Source organism: Mastigoproctus giganteus, chromosome 11, assembly GCF_048544385.1.
Source record: "Mastigoproctus giganteus isolate SK-2022 chromosome 11, ASM4854438v1, whole genome shotgun sequence".
NCBI lineage: Eukaryota > Metazoa > Arthropoda > Arachnida > Uropygi > Thelyphonidae > Mastigoproctus > Mastigoproctus giganteus.
In genome coordinates, this window is record NC_143585.1 from 59359024 (window position 1) to 59372378 (window position 13355).

At 35.3% G+C, this 13355-nt stretch overlaps 1 protein-coding gene across 1 annotated transcript in view; it reads left to right on the plus strand.

Moving 5' to 3' along the window:
- Positions 1-13355, plus strand: part of LOC150078034 (gem-associated protein 5-like) — a 155742-nt gene that overhangs the window by 112593 nt on the left and 29794 nt on the right. Inside the window, exon 7 of the mRNA XM_090384436.1 lies at positions 13212-13315. Coding sequence (XP_090240562.1) covers positions 13212-13315 — 104 coding nt within the window. The remainder of the gene's footprint in view (positions 1-13211; positions 13316-13355) is intronic.

The following is a 13355-nucleotide window of genomic DNA, read 5'->3' on the forward strand; positions in this document are numbered from 1 at the left end:
TCAATGCCTAAAGAGTATAATGTGAAATGACACTACATTACGTTACACTGTAAAAGATTTGAGTTGTATATTGGGGAATCAAGAAGCTCTTATTGTGGAATATAAGAAGAAATTGATGCATCAAACAAGTTTTTTTGCTAAACTTAGTACTGCACAAAGTTCTAGCCTTGCTGCTTTGTACAAAGTAGCACTGAGTTAGTGAAAGCAAAAAAGCCTTTTAGGGACGGTGTGATTGGGAAGAAATGTGCAATATAAATGGCAAAACAATTTAATTAGCCTAAATGGCAAAACAATTTAATTAGCCTAAATGGCAAAACAATTTAATGAGCCGAAATTAGCCGAGAAGTTCGAAATAGTGGCATTATCCCATCAGACTGTCGCAATGTTTAGAACACATGGATCAATACGTTTCAAAAAAGCTGTGTGATTCAATGGCAAAATGTGGGTACTTTTCATTGTGTCTGGATGAAAGCACTGATCAAGCAGACATAAGTCAACTTTTAATTTTTGTTCGAACTATTCAGGAGGACTTTACTAGTAATGAAGAACTGCTCAGTCTTATATCTTTGCATGGGACTACTAAAGGTACTGATATTTTCGAAGCAGTTCAAAACTCTGTTATAAACTATGGAGGATTCGATAAATGTTCCTGCGTTAGGGCCAAAGCTATGATGGGGACCGGAATCGGGTTTTGTGGACTATTGAAACAAAATAACGTTAACTGTCCTACCATTCATTACATCATTCATCAAGAAGCGCACTGTGGAAAATCTCTATGTCAAGTCAATGCCATGAAAGTAGCTGTAAAAGTAACCAATATTATACGAGGAGGTTATAGATCTCTGACCCATTATAAGTTTTGCGATTTCTTCAGCAAAATGGATGCTGCATATGGCGATTTGCTCCTCCATTCTGATATTTGCTGGTTTCTTGTATTCTGTCTATCTTGTGAACTCCTCTGACTATTTGTTTGTCCCGGAGTATAAACAGAAAATTTTTTTATTTATAAGTGCCGGAAAATGTCTGGAGTACTTTTTTGCCATTCGGAAAGAAATACCCATACAGTCAGTCCTCGTATAGTATGATGGTTGTGTTCCTAGAAACCCTCGTGCAATGCAAAATCGTGCAATACGAACAACAGGCCCTATGGGAAAAATAGGGTCAGGTGCCGACCACCCAAGATTGAACACACATTTGTAACCAAAACATTACCAAACTCAATAAATAATCGTAATAAAATACGTATTTTATTACGACTATTACGTAATAAAATATTGCTAATGCTTTTGCTTCTATCGTAAGCAAACTTGTTTTTTGTTTGATTTTCTATCCAAACAGATGACAGCCGTCCCATCTCTTCCAATTCTTGTGTCTTAATCTAATGGATTTTAATTACACTTTGAGTTGTTCTTGCTATGAAAGTTGTTTTTATTTTCTCTGCATTCTTTGTAATTCTCGGCGTTGCCTCATTTAAGTCTGTAGCACGTGCAATATCACATGGTCTTTCATTTCGCTCAAAGCGTTTCACAATTTCATATTTTTTCTCTATCGACAGAGGCGGACTGGCCCTAAGCCTTACCGGGGAAACCCCGGTTGGCCGGAGGCCGGTGTGATTTTGGCCATAAACGCTAGTACAAGGCCACTATAAATTTTCCTGGGTAAGAATTTTTGATCCAGTCTGCCTCTGTTTATCGATATTGCTTTTCTTTTTCTCTCTGAATCTGTAGTGTCTTCACCAGGATGCTTTCTTTTCACACCTTTTAAGTATTTTACTAATTTTTAGGGAATAAAGCAAAATTACAAAACGAGGAGGCAAAACTTGATACACTGTAAAGGCAGAGATACACTATTAACACCTCACATTTTACTAAAGCACATTTCTAGGGGTTACTACCATAAAACAATAAAAACAATTTCCAGTTGCATTTCTGCTAGTGGAATCTGTTATAAACTGGTAGTAAACTCGATCTAATTGCATTTGCGATAATACCGATAGCTGGAATTGTGTGGGTTTTTACGTTATTATTCCCCTTCACTGATATAAGAAACATAAATACATTTTCAGAATCTTCTCTTCATTCCTATCGTGTTGCGTTCGGTTGGGGTGATTCTGATTTCGACTGCCATTTCTTGTAAACACAAAGGCGAATCGTGCATAAGCGAATTCGGTTCGTGTTATATAAGATATCGTTCCCCTATTTATAAATCGTGTATGATCGAATTCGTGTAATGTAAACACGTGTTATACAAGGACTGACTGTATTTCTTAAAAACGAAGTGAAGTCTGACACAACAGAACTTGAAAATCAAATGCAAGATCCCACCTTTTTATCTGATCTTGTATTTTTAACAGATATGACCAACCTTTTAAATGAGTTGAACTTAAAGCTGCAGGGCAAATAACAGAATATTGCCAACTTATATGGTCATTTGAATGGTTTTAAATTGAAGCTTTTGAAATCAACATTGGCCAATAATATTTTTACTTTTTTTCCTAATTGCAAAAAACAATTTGAAGAAATGAAGAATTTTGAGAGAACATCATTTTCAGCTCGTGGAGGAAACAATCATGGAGGACTTTGACAATCGATTTGGCGATATTAAGGAAATTAAAGAAGATATTTCAGTTTTCATTCAACCATCGACTGTCAGCATTGAAAACGTAAGATCTGACCTCCAACTGGAATTGTGCGATTTGCAATCCGACCCTTTTAATACTGACAGAATCAAAAAAGGAGAAGATTTTTTTAAATTATTACCAAGAGAGCACTATCTGAAATTGAGCGGCATTGGACTCAAGATGTGCTCATGCTTGGGAGCACATATTATTGTTGGAAAAGTGCTTTCATCGTTGAAAGCACTTTTTCAACTATGAAATTCATAAAATCCAAATACAGATGTTCATTGACTGATAAATCACTTTCACATTTACTGCGATTGGCAACTACAAGCATCGATAATGATATAGCTACGTTAGTAAAGGAAAACAAACAACTGCAGAGCTCTCATTAAAATGAAATAATAATTATAAACAATTGTATCTTGTCTACTGTTTCAATGAAAACTTTTATAAGAAACATGACTTTCCTTTATTACGAAATTTTAGAAGTGCTTGCTAAACCTAACAGTAAGAGTAAACCTTGCTAAACCTAACAGTAAGAGTAAACCTTGCTAAACCTAACAGTAAGAGTAAACCTTGCTAAACCTAACGGTAGGACTCTCCAAATATTTTAATATCTGTACTGTATTTATTATTCTGGATGCGGCCCTCAGATTACCTAAGGTTGGACAGCCCTGGTCAGGGAAATGGGAAATATATTGTGCAAAAAGGATAGGTGGAATAGGACCAGGGTATGTCTGCCAGGGACAAAAGTTGATGACGTAGAGCAGATATCTTTTAAGGGCACAAAAGGTGATATCATTGTACACGTTGGCATTAATGACATTAAGTGTAGGAGATCTGCAGATTTACTAAGCAAGTACAGGTCAATGCTGTGAGTTAGGGTTGAATTTGAAAGTGTCTGTAATCCTGCCCAGACATGATAGGAGGGGTATATGATGAGAGCCAGTCAATTCGGCCCTGGAGAGATTGTGCAGGGCTCATGGGGTAGAATTTTTCTCAGCATGGTCTGTGCTTGTTAACAGGAGAAATTCCATCTACATGGATGGGATACACTTAAATAGAAAGGATGCAAGAATATTTGCTGATGCCATCGAGGTAATGTTAGGTGGGTCGGAAAACTGCTAGCCTGGGGGAATTCACCTAGACTAATAGGTTAACAGTAGCCACAGGCAGAGGTGCAAATGATTCTTGCACTGCTTCTATTGAAATGAGCAGCAGTCCAGAAAGCCAGTTGCTGGAAATTTCAGGAACTGCCGGGGGGGGTCATGAAACAAGTAAATACATACATGGGCTGTGTTAGAGTAACTAAGAGTAGGAATAGGTGCATGTATACTTGCATGTACACCAATGCTAGGAGTATAGTAATCAAATTTGATGAATTTGAAGTGCTGGTTAAGACATCCAAGGTGGATATTGTTGGGATATCAGAGATTTGGTACCACTCAGATATAAGGGATGCTGAATTGGAATTTGGGGAGTACAATGTGTACAGAAAGGATAGACAAGATAGGAAGGGAGGAGGGGTTATGCTGTTAGTTAAGAAACACTAAATCTAAGGAAGTGCATCCAGTTGACATAGATGAACAGTGCAATGTTTAGTCAGTTTGGTGTGACATAAGCAATGGGAAAGCAAAAATGAGGGTAGGAGTTTGTTACAGGACTAATTACTCTGATGAGTACAATGAGCAGTTATACAGAGAAATAGAGTGGACCAGTAAATCAGAGTGTCTTATAATGGGGGATTTTAATTTTCCAGATATAGACTGGAACTTCTAGGTTGGTCACTCGCACACTAGCAAGGCTTTTGTGATTTATTGGATGATTGTTTCTGCAGCAGCATGTTACAGAGGCAACAAGAGGTAGTAACACTGTTTATGTGATTATCAGCAGTGATTATTCATGCATTAAGAATTTACAGCTAAAGGAACCACTAGGTAGCAGTGATCACAGTGTACTACTGATGTGGGATTTACTTAAAATGTAACTATCAGGAACTGCTAGGGTAAAGGGAAGGGTTTTTGCTTTCCTAAAGGTGACTACAGTGGTCTCAGAGATTTTTTAAGTTCTATACAGTGGACCAACTGATGATAGTCCCTATGGATGTCAGATGAACTAATGAGACTGGTGGTAGAGAAGAAAAATGCATGGGATGCACATAAATTTTCAGGTGACACAGAAGCCTCTGGTAGATACAAGCTAGTTTGTAATCAAGTCACAAAGCAAGATAGGCAAGCGAAGGCAGATTATGAAAAATCTTTGGCAAAGAAAAACAGTAAAGTTTACTTATATAAACTCTAAAAGGAAGGGGATGAATCAGATTGGTCCACTTGATATCAGTGGTTTGACTGTAGATGATCATTCTCAGATAGCTGCCAAACTAAATGAGTATTTTGCATCTACATTCACACATGAGCAGTTATTCAAGGAGGAGAGGGCCAGATGTTGATCAGACTCAGACTCTGACACAGAAATGAATGATTTTGTAATAACCGAGAGCCAAGTGGAGGAGAAATTTTTGAAGTTAAACATAAGAAAGGCACCCTGGGGTGGATGGGATCTATCCAGTTATATTAAAGGAGTCAGCAAAGGAAGTAAGCAAGCAAACCCTTAGCCAGAGCATCTTTGGAGTCGGGGGAAGTCCCCACAGACTGAGATGTGCAAATGTATCTCCAATTCACAAAGGGTGTTCAAAGGGTGACAAAAGTAATTACAGACCTGATAGTTTGACTTCTGTTCTGGGGAATATAATGGAGTCACTGGTTAAAGAAGCATGGAATGATCATTTAGACAAGACTGCAACAATAATTTCAGACACAGCATGGGTTTGTCAAGGGTAAGTCTTGTCTGACCAATTTTATTGGATATTACGATGTGGTCACAAAGGAACTGGATGCAAAAAATAATTTTGATATTATATACTTGGATTTCAGGAAAGCTTTTGATACTGTACAAATTAAAGCAGTACGGCATTAAGTGCAAGTTGCTACAATGGATAAAAGGATGGTTGAGTGGGAGAAGAAAGAGAGTGGTGGTCAATGGCTGCTCTATGTGGACTAATGTTATTAGTGGTGTCCCTCAGGGTTTGTTGTTTGGGCCCATTCTTGTTTTGTATATTTATCAATGATATTGATGAAGGTATATCAAGCTTAATGTCAAAGTTTGCAGATGATGCAAAGGTTGGCAGGGTTGTTAATAACAGTAATGACAGTATGCTGCTTCAACTGGATCCGGAAAAGTTGGGTAGATGGACTGAGAAGTGGCAACTGAAGTTTAACATTGACAAATGCAAAGTACTGCATATGGGTAGCAGTAACCCCAGATAAATGTACCAACTATGTGGTGTTACATTCAGGGTATGAAGAATGAAAGAGACCATGGGTAATAGTTTACCCAAGGTCTCTTTCATTAGTCAGATATGAAGTTTTCTGAACAGTGCAGGCAGGCTGCCAGAGTAGGTCATGGGGTTTTGTCAATGATATACAGGAATTTTGTGAGCAGGGATAAGGAGGTGATTAACCCATTGTATAAGGCAGTGGTCAGACAACACCTTGAGTTCTGCGTACAGGTCTGGAAGCCTCATTTTAGGAAGGATGTGAAGTTTCTAGAACGAGTTGCCAGAGAAGGGCAACAAGACTGGTGAAGGGAACAAAGGGGTGTTCTTATGAAGCAAGGCTTAAGTTCTGCAAATTACAGCTTCCTGAGACTAGGCACCTGCAAGGCGATCTGATTGAGCTGTTTAAGGCCTTGAATTGATTGAGCAAGATTAATTCTCATGGGATTTTTACTCTTGCCCAGATTACAAACCTGAGGGAGCATAGATTCAAACTGAGAAAAGACAGTTGTAGAATAGATGTGCGAAAATTTGCCTTTAGCCAGTGAGTAGTTGATTGCTGGAACAAAGTTCCTTCTGTTGTTGTGGAAGTTGATAGCTTAAATAAATTCAACGCAGAACTAGACAAACACTTAAAATTAACGGGTTAGTGAAATGGGAATGGGTTTTTTTTTTTTTTTTTTGCTGATGCTGTATAAGCTTGCTTTCTGCATCTTGTGCATATGCTAATATTAATGGGCATTTCTCTTCTTGGACTGATGTTATTACTGGAATTTGCCATGGTTAAGTGCTGGTCGCATTGTTTATTAATGATTAAGGCATATCATGCTTAATTTAAGTTTGTAGCTTATACAAACGTCGGATGACAGTAATCAGGGTATGCTACTGCAACAAAGGTCTAGAAAATTTAGGCATATGCACAGAGAAGTAGCAATTCAATAGCATTGACAAATGCAAGGTTCACTGCATATGTGATAGTAGTAATATCAGATGAACCTACCAACTGTGTGGTACTACACTCAGGGTGCTGGAGAATGAAAAAGAGCTCAGCATAATTGTTCAGTAAGGTATGACATTCTCTGAGCAGGGCAGCTCATAGGGTTTTGCCAATGATATATAGGAATTTTTCCAGCAATGGTAAGGAGATGATTGTCTTGTTGTATAAGGTGGTGGTTTGGATACATCATGAGTACTGCCTATAACTCTGGAAGCCTCATTTTTAAAAGGATGTGGAACTGTTGGAATTGGTGCAGAGAAGGTCAACATGATTGGTGAGGGTGCAAAAGAAAAGCTTTAGTTTCGTTATAAAGAAATATGACCTTTTCAACAATGAAAAATACTTAAAATTTAGAGATATAGTAAAAGAGGGGAAAGAAGTGGAAATGAATAAATTTTCTAACATTTTAAAGCAATTTATTAATACAGTCAGTCCTCGTATAACACGTGTTTACACTATATGAATTCGATCATACACAATTTATAAATAGGGGAACGATATCATATATAAAACGAACCGAATTCGCTTATGCACGATTCGCCTTTGTGTTTACAAGAAATGGCAGTCGAACGCAACACGATAGGAATGAAAATGTTTTTGTTTTTTATATCAGTGAAGGGGGAAACATTTCACCATAATAAGGTAAAAACCCACACAATTCCAGCTATCGGTATTATCAGAAATGCCATTAGATTGAGTTTTACTACCAGTTTATAACATATTCCACTAGCAGAAACGCAACTGGAAATTGTTTTTATTGTTTTATGGTAGTAACCCTCAGAAATGTGCTTTAGTAAAATGTGAGGTGTTAATAGTGTATTTATAAATAGGGGAACGATATCGTACATAACATGAACCGAATTCGCTTATGCACGATTTGCCTTTGTGTTTACAAGAAATGACAGTCGAACGCAACATCTTTACGGTGTTGTTTATTCAGTTGCTACACGCGTGCAGCTTTGTTTATGTGTATCAAGCGTACCTCCTCATTTTGTAATTGTGCTTTATTCCCTAAAAATCAGTAAAATATTTAAGAGGTGTGAAAAGGAAGCGTCCTGGTGAAGACACTGCAGATTCAGAGAGAAAAAGAAAAGCAATATCGATAAACAGAGGCGGACTGAGTCAAAAATTCTTACCCGGGAAAATTTGTAGTGGCCTTACACTAGCGTTTATGGCCAAAATCACATCGGCCTCAGGTCCACCGGGGTTTTCCCAGTAAGGCCGGAGGGCGGTGTGATTATGGCCACCTCTGTCGATAGAGAAAAAATATGAAATTGTGAAACGCTTTGAGCAAAATGAAAGACCATGTGGTATTGCACATGCTACAGGCCTAAATGAGGCCATGCTGAGAATTAGAAAAAATGCAAAGAAAATAAAAACAACTTTCATAGCAGGAACAACTCAAAGTGTAATTAAAATCCGTTAGATCAAGACACAAAGAATTGGAAGAGATGGAACGGCTGTCATCTGTTTGGATAGAAAATCAAACAAAAAAACAAGTTTGCTTACGATAGAAGGAAAAGCATTAGCAATATTTTAATACGTAATAGTCGTAATAAAATACGAAAGTATTTTATTATGATTATTTATTGTGTTAAATTACGATTATTTATTGTGTAATGTTTTGGTTACAAATGTGTGTTCAATCTTGGGTGGTCGGCACCTAACCCTATTTTACCCATAGGGCCTGTTGTTTATATTGCACGAGAGTTTCTAGAAACACAGCTATCATGCTATATGAGGACTGACTGTACATATTAAGAAATGACTACTTACATGATGCCCATAATTTATGAGTACACTTTTAAGAATTGTCTAAAATATTTCGTTATTTTTTGTTGTATGCTGGATTCTACTGTACACCATTCATAAAAGTGTTCGCATTTATTTAAACTTTAAACACTCAGATATATTTTGTGTTACATTTTCTTCCCACTGAAGGCGTCGATGCAAAGTTTAAAATGCTGCTAACATTTGTTTCGAAGATTTAATATTGCTCTCATTTTCATCCAACTCATCATTGGTATTATCACTATTTCTTTAAATATGCTCCAAAATGTTGGAGTCACTTGGATATTCAGCTACTATGACATCATTATTAACTCCTGAAAATTCATCAAGAACAATTTCTACACTGATCAAACCTCGCTTGGAACTCTTCCCAAGATTGCTCAATGGCTTCTAGTAGTTCATCCCTGTTAATTAGCATTTTAGCAAAACAATTCTAATCGTTGTTTCCGTCACATCTTGACTCTACACTTTTGCCAACTCTTACATGCACACCTGCAAATCTATAACATATTCTATAGTTTTGTTGGTTTCTATTCTCAGTATAATTTTTTTCAGTATGCACGTTCGGTAGGACATTTTCAAATTCTTGATTATGCCTTAGTCTATTGGCTGCAGTTAAGACAATTATTTAGAAGGAAGAAAACAAGCTTCACATTCGAAGTTTCAAAATTACTGAGTTACGGTGGGCATTGCAGTTGTCCACAATCAACGCAATTTTTCTGTTTATTTCGTCATCTTTCTATGGAAATTTAAAATCCACTGCTCAAAAATTTTGCTTGTCATTCAAGGTTTTTTGTTGTAGTTGTAGTGCAATTCTAATGACTTTACTCCTTTGAAACATTGGGTTTGTTTACTTTTGCCTATTATCAAAAGCTTCAGTTTTTCATTATCAGCCATTTTTGCAACCAAGAGTGTAATTCTCTCCTTACTATTTTTACCACCTAAACATTTATCACTTTTAAAAGTCATGTCTTGTTCGGCAAACATTTAAAAAATAGACATGTTTCATCAACGTTGAATATGTCTCTGGACTCATAATTCTCCATAAATTTTATTTTTTTTTCGATGGGTACAGTCTTCTTCGATTGCAACTCCACTTTCCTCAGACATAACTTTTCCGAGTAAGCTGTGACGCTCTTTAAATTTGTCCAGCCAACCAGAACTGACTTGGAATGTACTTCTGTGGAATATTTATTGTCTCTTGCAATATGATGTTTATCTACTGCTGAAGAAAGATTAGACTTTAGAAATTCTCTGGAGTTAAATTTGCCTTTACTTTTATTTTAATTTATATCTTTTAATGATATTAACTAAATTTAGCTTGACAGATTTTTATTTATACAAAGTACTATTTTAATTTTATATTAGTGTGATTTTAATTATGCAAAGTTTTCTTGCATCACTATGCATGAAAACAATATGATGGTTATTCCCAATGCAAGAGGCTTTTTCATTGTATATGTGGAACATTCAAAATAATATGCTTTTTCTCTGTGTTATATACAACATTTACTGTATTTTTGTGTACGTGGTGCAAAGTTTGTTAACAGTGTCCTTTGGTATGATGCCAAAGAAATATGATGTAAATTTCAAAAGACATATATGCAAGGTAAAATCCTTGTGTTATAAAATTTGGTAGGGTAGCACATTTATTTTGTGTATGTACATAATGACTTTTCAATATCAATGGCAGAAAATGCAAATTTTAGTCAGACATTTGCAAACAAATAGGCATAAAAACAATGTGCACTTCATAGAAAGCATGCAAAAATAGATGCATTTTGAAATGAAGATGATGATGTCATATGTAACAAATGTTTATTTCTATCATTTATTATAGAACATTCATTCTCTAAGCTATGCTAATATGCATCATGTTATTCAAAAGTACATTTCCCTTGATGGTGAAATAGCAAAAAAAAAAAAAAAAAAAAAAAAAGTTTAAGAGTCAAAATATCAGACATTCTTAGAAATTGTTGTAGAGAGAGGGCTTTTATAAAGCCATCAGTGCATAAGAGGCACTGATGGCTTTATAAAATGTGCCATTTTTGATTGCTGCTGCAGTGGCAAACCAGCTGGCAGTATCAAAGTTATTTCACGCTGTATCCCATTGTTGTGTCCTGTTCTAATTAAAAAAAAAAAAAAAAAAAAAAAAACATCAAATTGAAAGCAGCTTGCTCTCTATGCTGGTGTTTCAAGGGGGTTTCAATGGGTTACAATATTGGTTATCTTCTGAATAAACTTTGGGTTATTCAGAAGAAGCCATTATTTAAGTGACTGTTTGTCACTTAGATAATGGCTCTGTTATAAGAGATTGGATACTTAGTGGTAATTGACTGCCCTTGTCATGTGATTAATTTGTCATAATGTAAAAAAAAACATTATGGAAATCCTAAAGTCTCAAAACTTTATTAGACATGTTGCACAGACAACTTGTGTGGTCGAGACCTACTAATTTTTGTAAAATTGGACAAATGCTAACATGATTTTCTTAGAGGATCTGAGTTCTTATTTTGAATTTAAAATCAATTGTAAATTTTAACAAAATAGGATAGTATAGGCTGTTAAGAAGTATTTTTGGAATTTTAAATTTTATAAATATTATATTTTAAGGTAGAAATTCTCTTACCTGAGATTTTTTTTCTTCAGGAATGGCTGCATCTGGGTGAGATGTAATTAAAATAGTATTGAAATAAAATAAACCTAGTAAGAAGACGGTGAAATAAAAGTAAGCTTTGATCCTAAATCCATGCATGGATTTAGGATCATTTTCCCATGCATGGATTTAGGATCATTTTCCCATGCATGGATTTAGGATCAAAGCTTGCTTCTATTCCTTTGTCCTCTTACTAGGTTTATTTTATTTCAATACTATACTAATTACATCTCACATGGATGCAGCCATTCCCGAAGAAAAAATCTCAGGTAAGAGAATTTCTGCTTTAAAATATATTTTTAAAATTTAATATTCCAAAAATACTTCTTAATAGCTTATACTATCCTATTTGGTTAAAACTCACAAAATTGATTTTAAATTCAAAATGAGAACTCAACAAGAGAAAATCATAATAAATTAGCATTTGTCTGATTTTATGAAAATTAGCAGGTCTCATCTACACAAGTTGTCCAACCTGTGCTTAATTTGTGTGCTGAAAGTCGGGATCCTGACACCCAATGACTAAAAGTTCTGAATTAGAACTTTTTGCTGTTATGAATTAGATCTGGAAAATTTTGTAGTAAGGCTTTGTTACCATTGGCAGGATGTGGATCCCCCATTATCAGCCTAATTCAAAGCTTGCAGTCCAAACAATGAAACCTCCAAACAGTTTCATCAGTTGAAAAGGTGGTGGCAGCAATCTTTATAGATTCAAAAGAAACAATGGTGGACTGTGTTCTGTTAGGTCAACCTATAAGAAGTATAATCTCCTTTTATGTCAATTACAAGACACTGCCAACTCTAAAAGAAAAAGAATTCTGATAAAAGGTGGCTTGTTTCATCAAGGCCCTTGACAGTAGCTGCAGTGACTGAAGTGCATCAGTGTGGGTACCAATTGCTGCTGTACCCTACCTTATTTACCAGATCTCGTGTTGATTTAGAAAAAAAAACAAGATCAGGATTCTTTTTCTAAGCTAAATTTGTCTTGGCTGGACAAAAATTCAAAGCAAATGAAGTTATATAACCCATGGAATTATTTTTTCAAGCCTTGAACCATTCTATAAGAGTGGGATATTTGGAGCATCATAGAACAAGTGTATACAGCCCCAAAAATTCTGTTTAGAATTTTTGTTAACTTTATCATTTATTTTCACCCTGTTTTAACTACTCAGGATGAAAGGCTAGATTAGTTGGTTGATTAGTTTTTCATTTTAGTATAAGTGCCAAAACACCTACAGTGTGAGGTTTATAGCATATCTGTATTGCACACATTCTGGATTTGTCTGTCTTTCAAGATTGAAAAATTGCAATATCCATAGGAAAAAAAACTGCAATCATTAAGTGAGACAGTATCTCAGTCACAGTGTTAAAAAAAAAAGTTAACAGAAATCCCTCCCATTTAGACATATTTTCCCACATGATGATGAAGAACAGCAGTTTTAAATACTTTATTTAATGTGTGAAACAAATATATGGAAATTTACTATAAAAGACATTTAAAATTAAACATTTCTCTGTATGCAAATATTGAGAAAAATTCTTTGTCTATTGGTTCTAATTAATAATTACAAAAGGGGTCCAATCTAACAATTATATTGGTATTATCATTAGTGATATTTGTGATGATTTTTTGGCCTTATGATTTTTTAATACACAATGTTTTAAAGCCATAGAAACCTGAACTTATGCAGACATTTTAATTTTTATACATATAAATTCAAATATAATTTCATTTTACTTGCTTTAAACTTTGATTTATATTAATTTAAATTATGTAATCATTTTGAAATTATTTTTATTTTGTAATAATTAGGCAGACTAGCAGTTGGAGTGGGAGACATGACTATTCGTATATGGAATGTATCAACTTCTTCTGTTGCTACTTTGTGGCAGAATATTAAAGGGAAAGTAACAGCTGTAAGCTTATCCTTTTTTCCCTCCTCCCACTATATCTTGT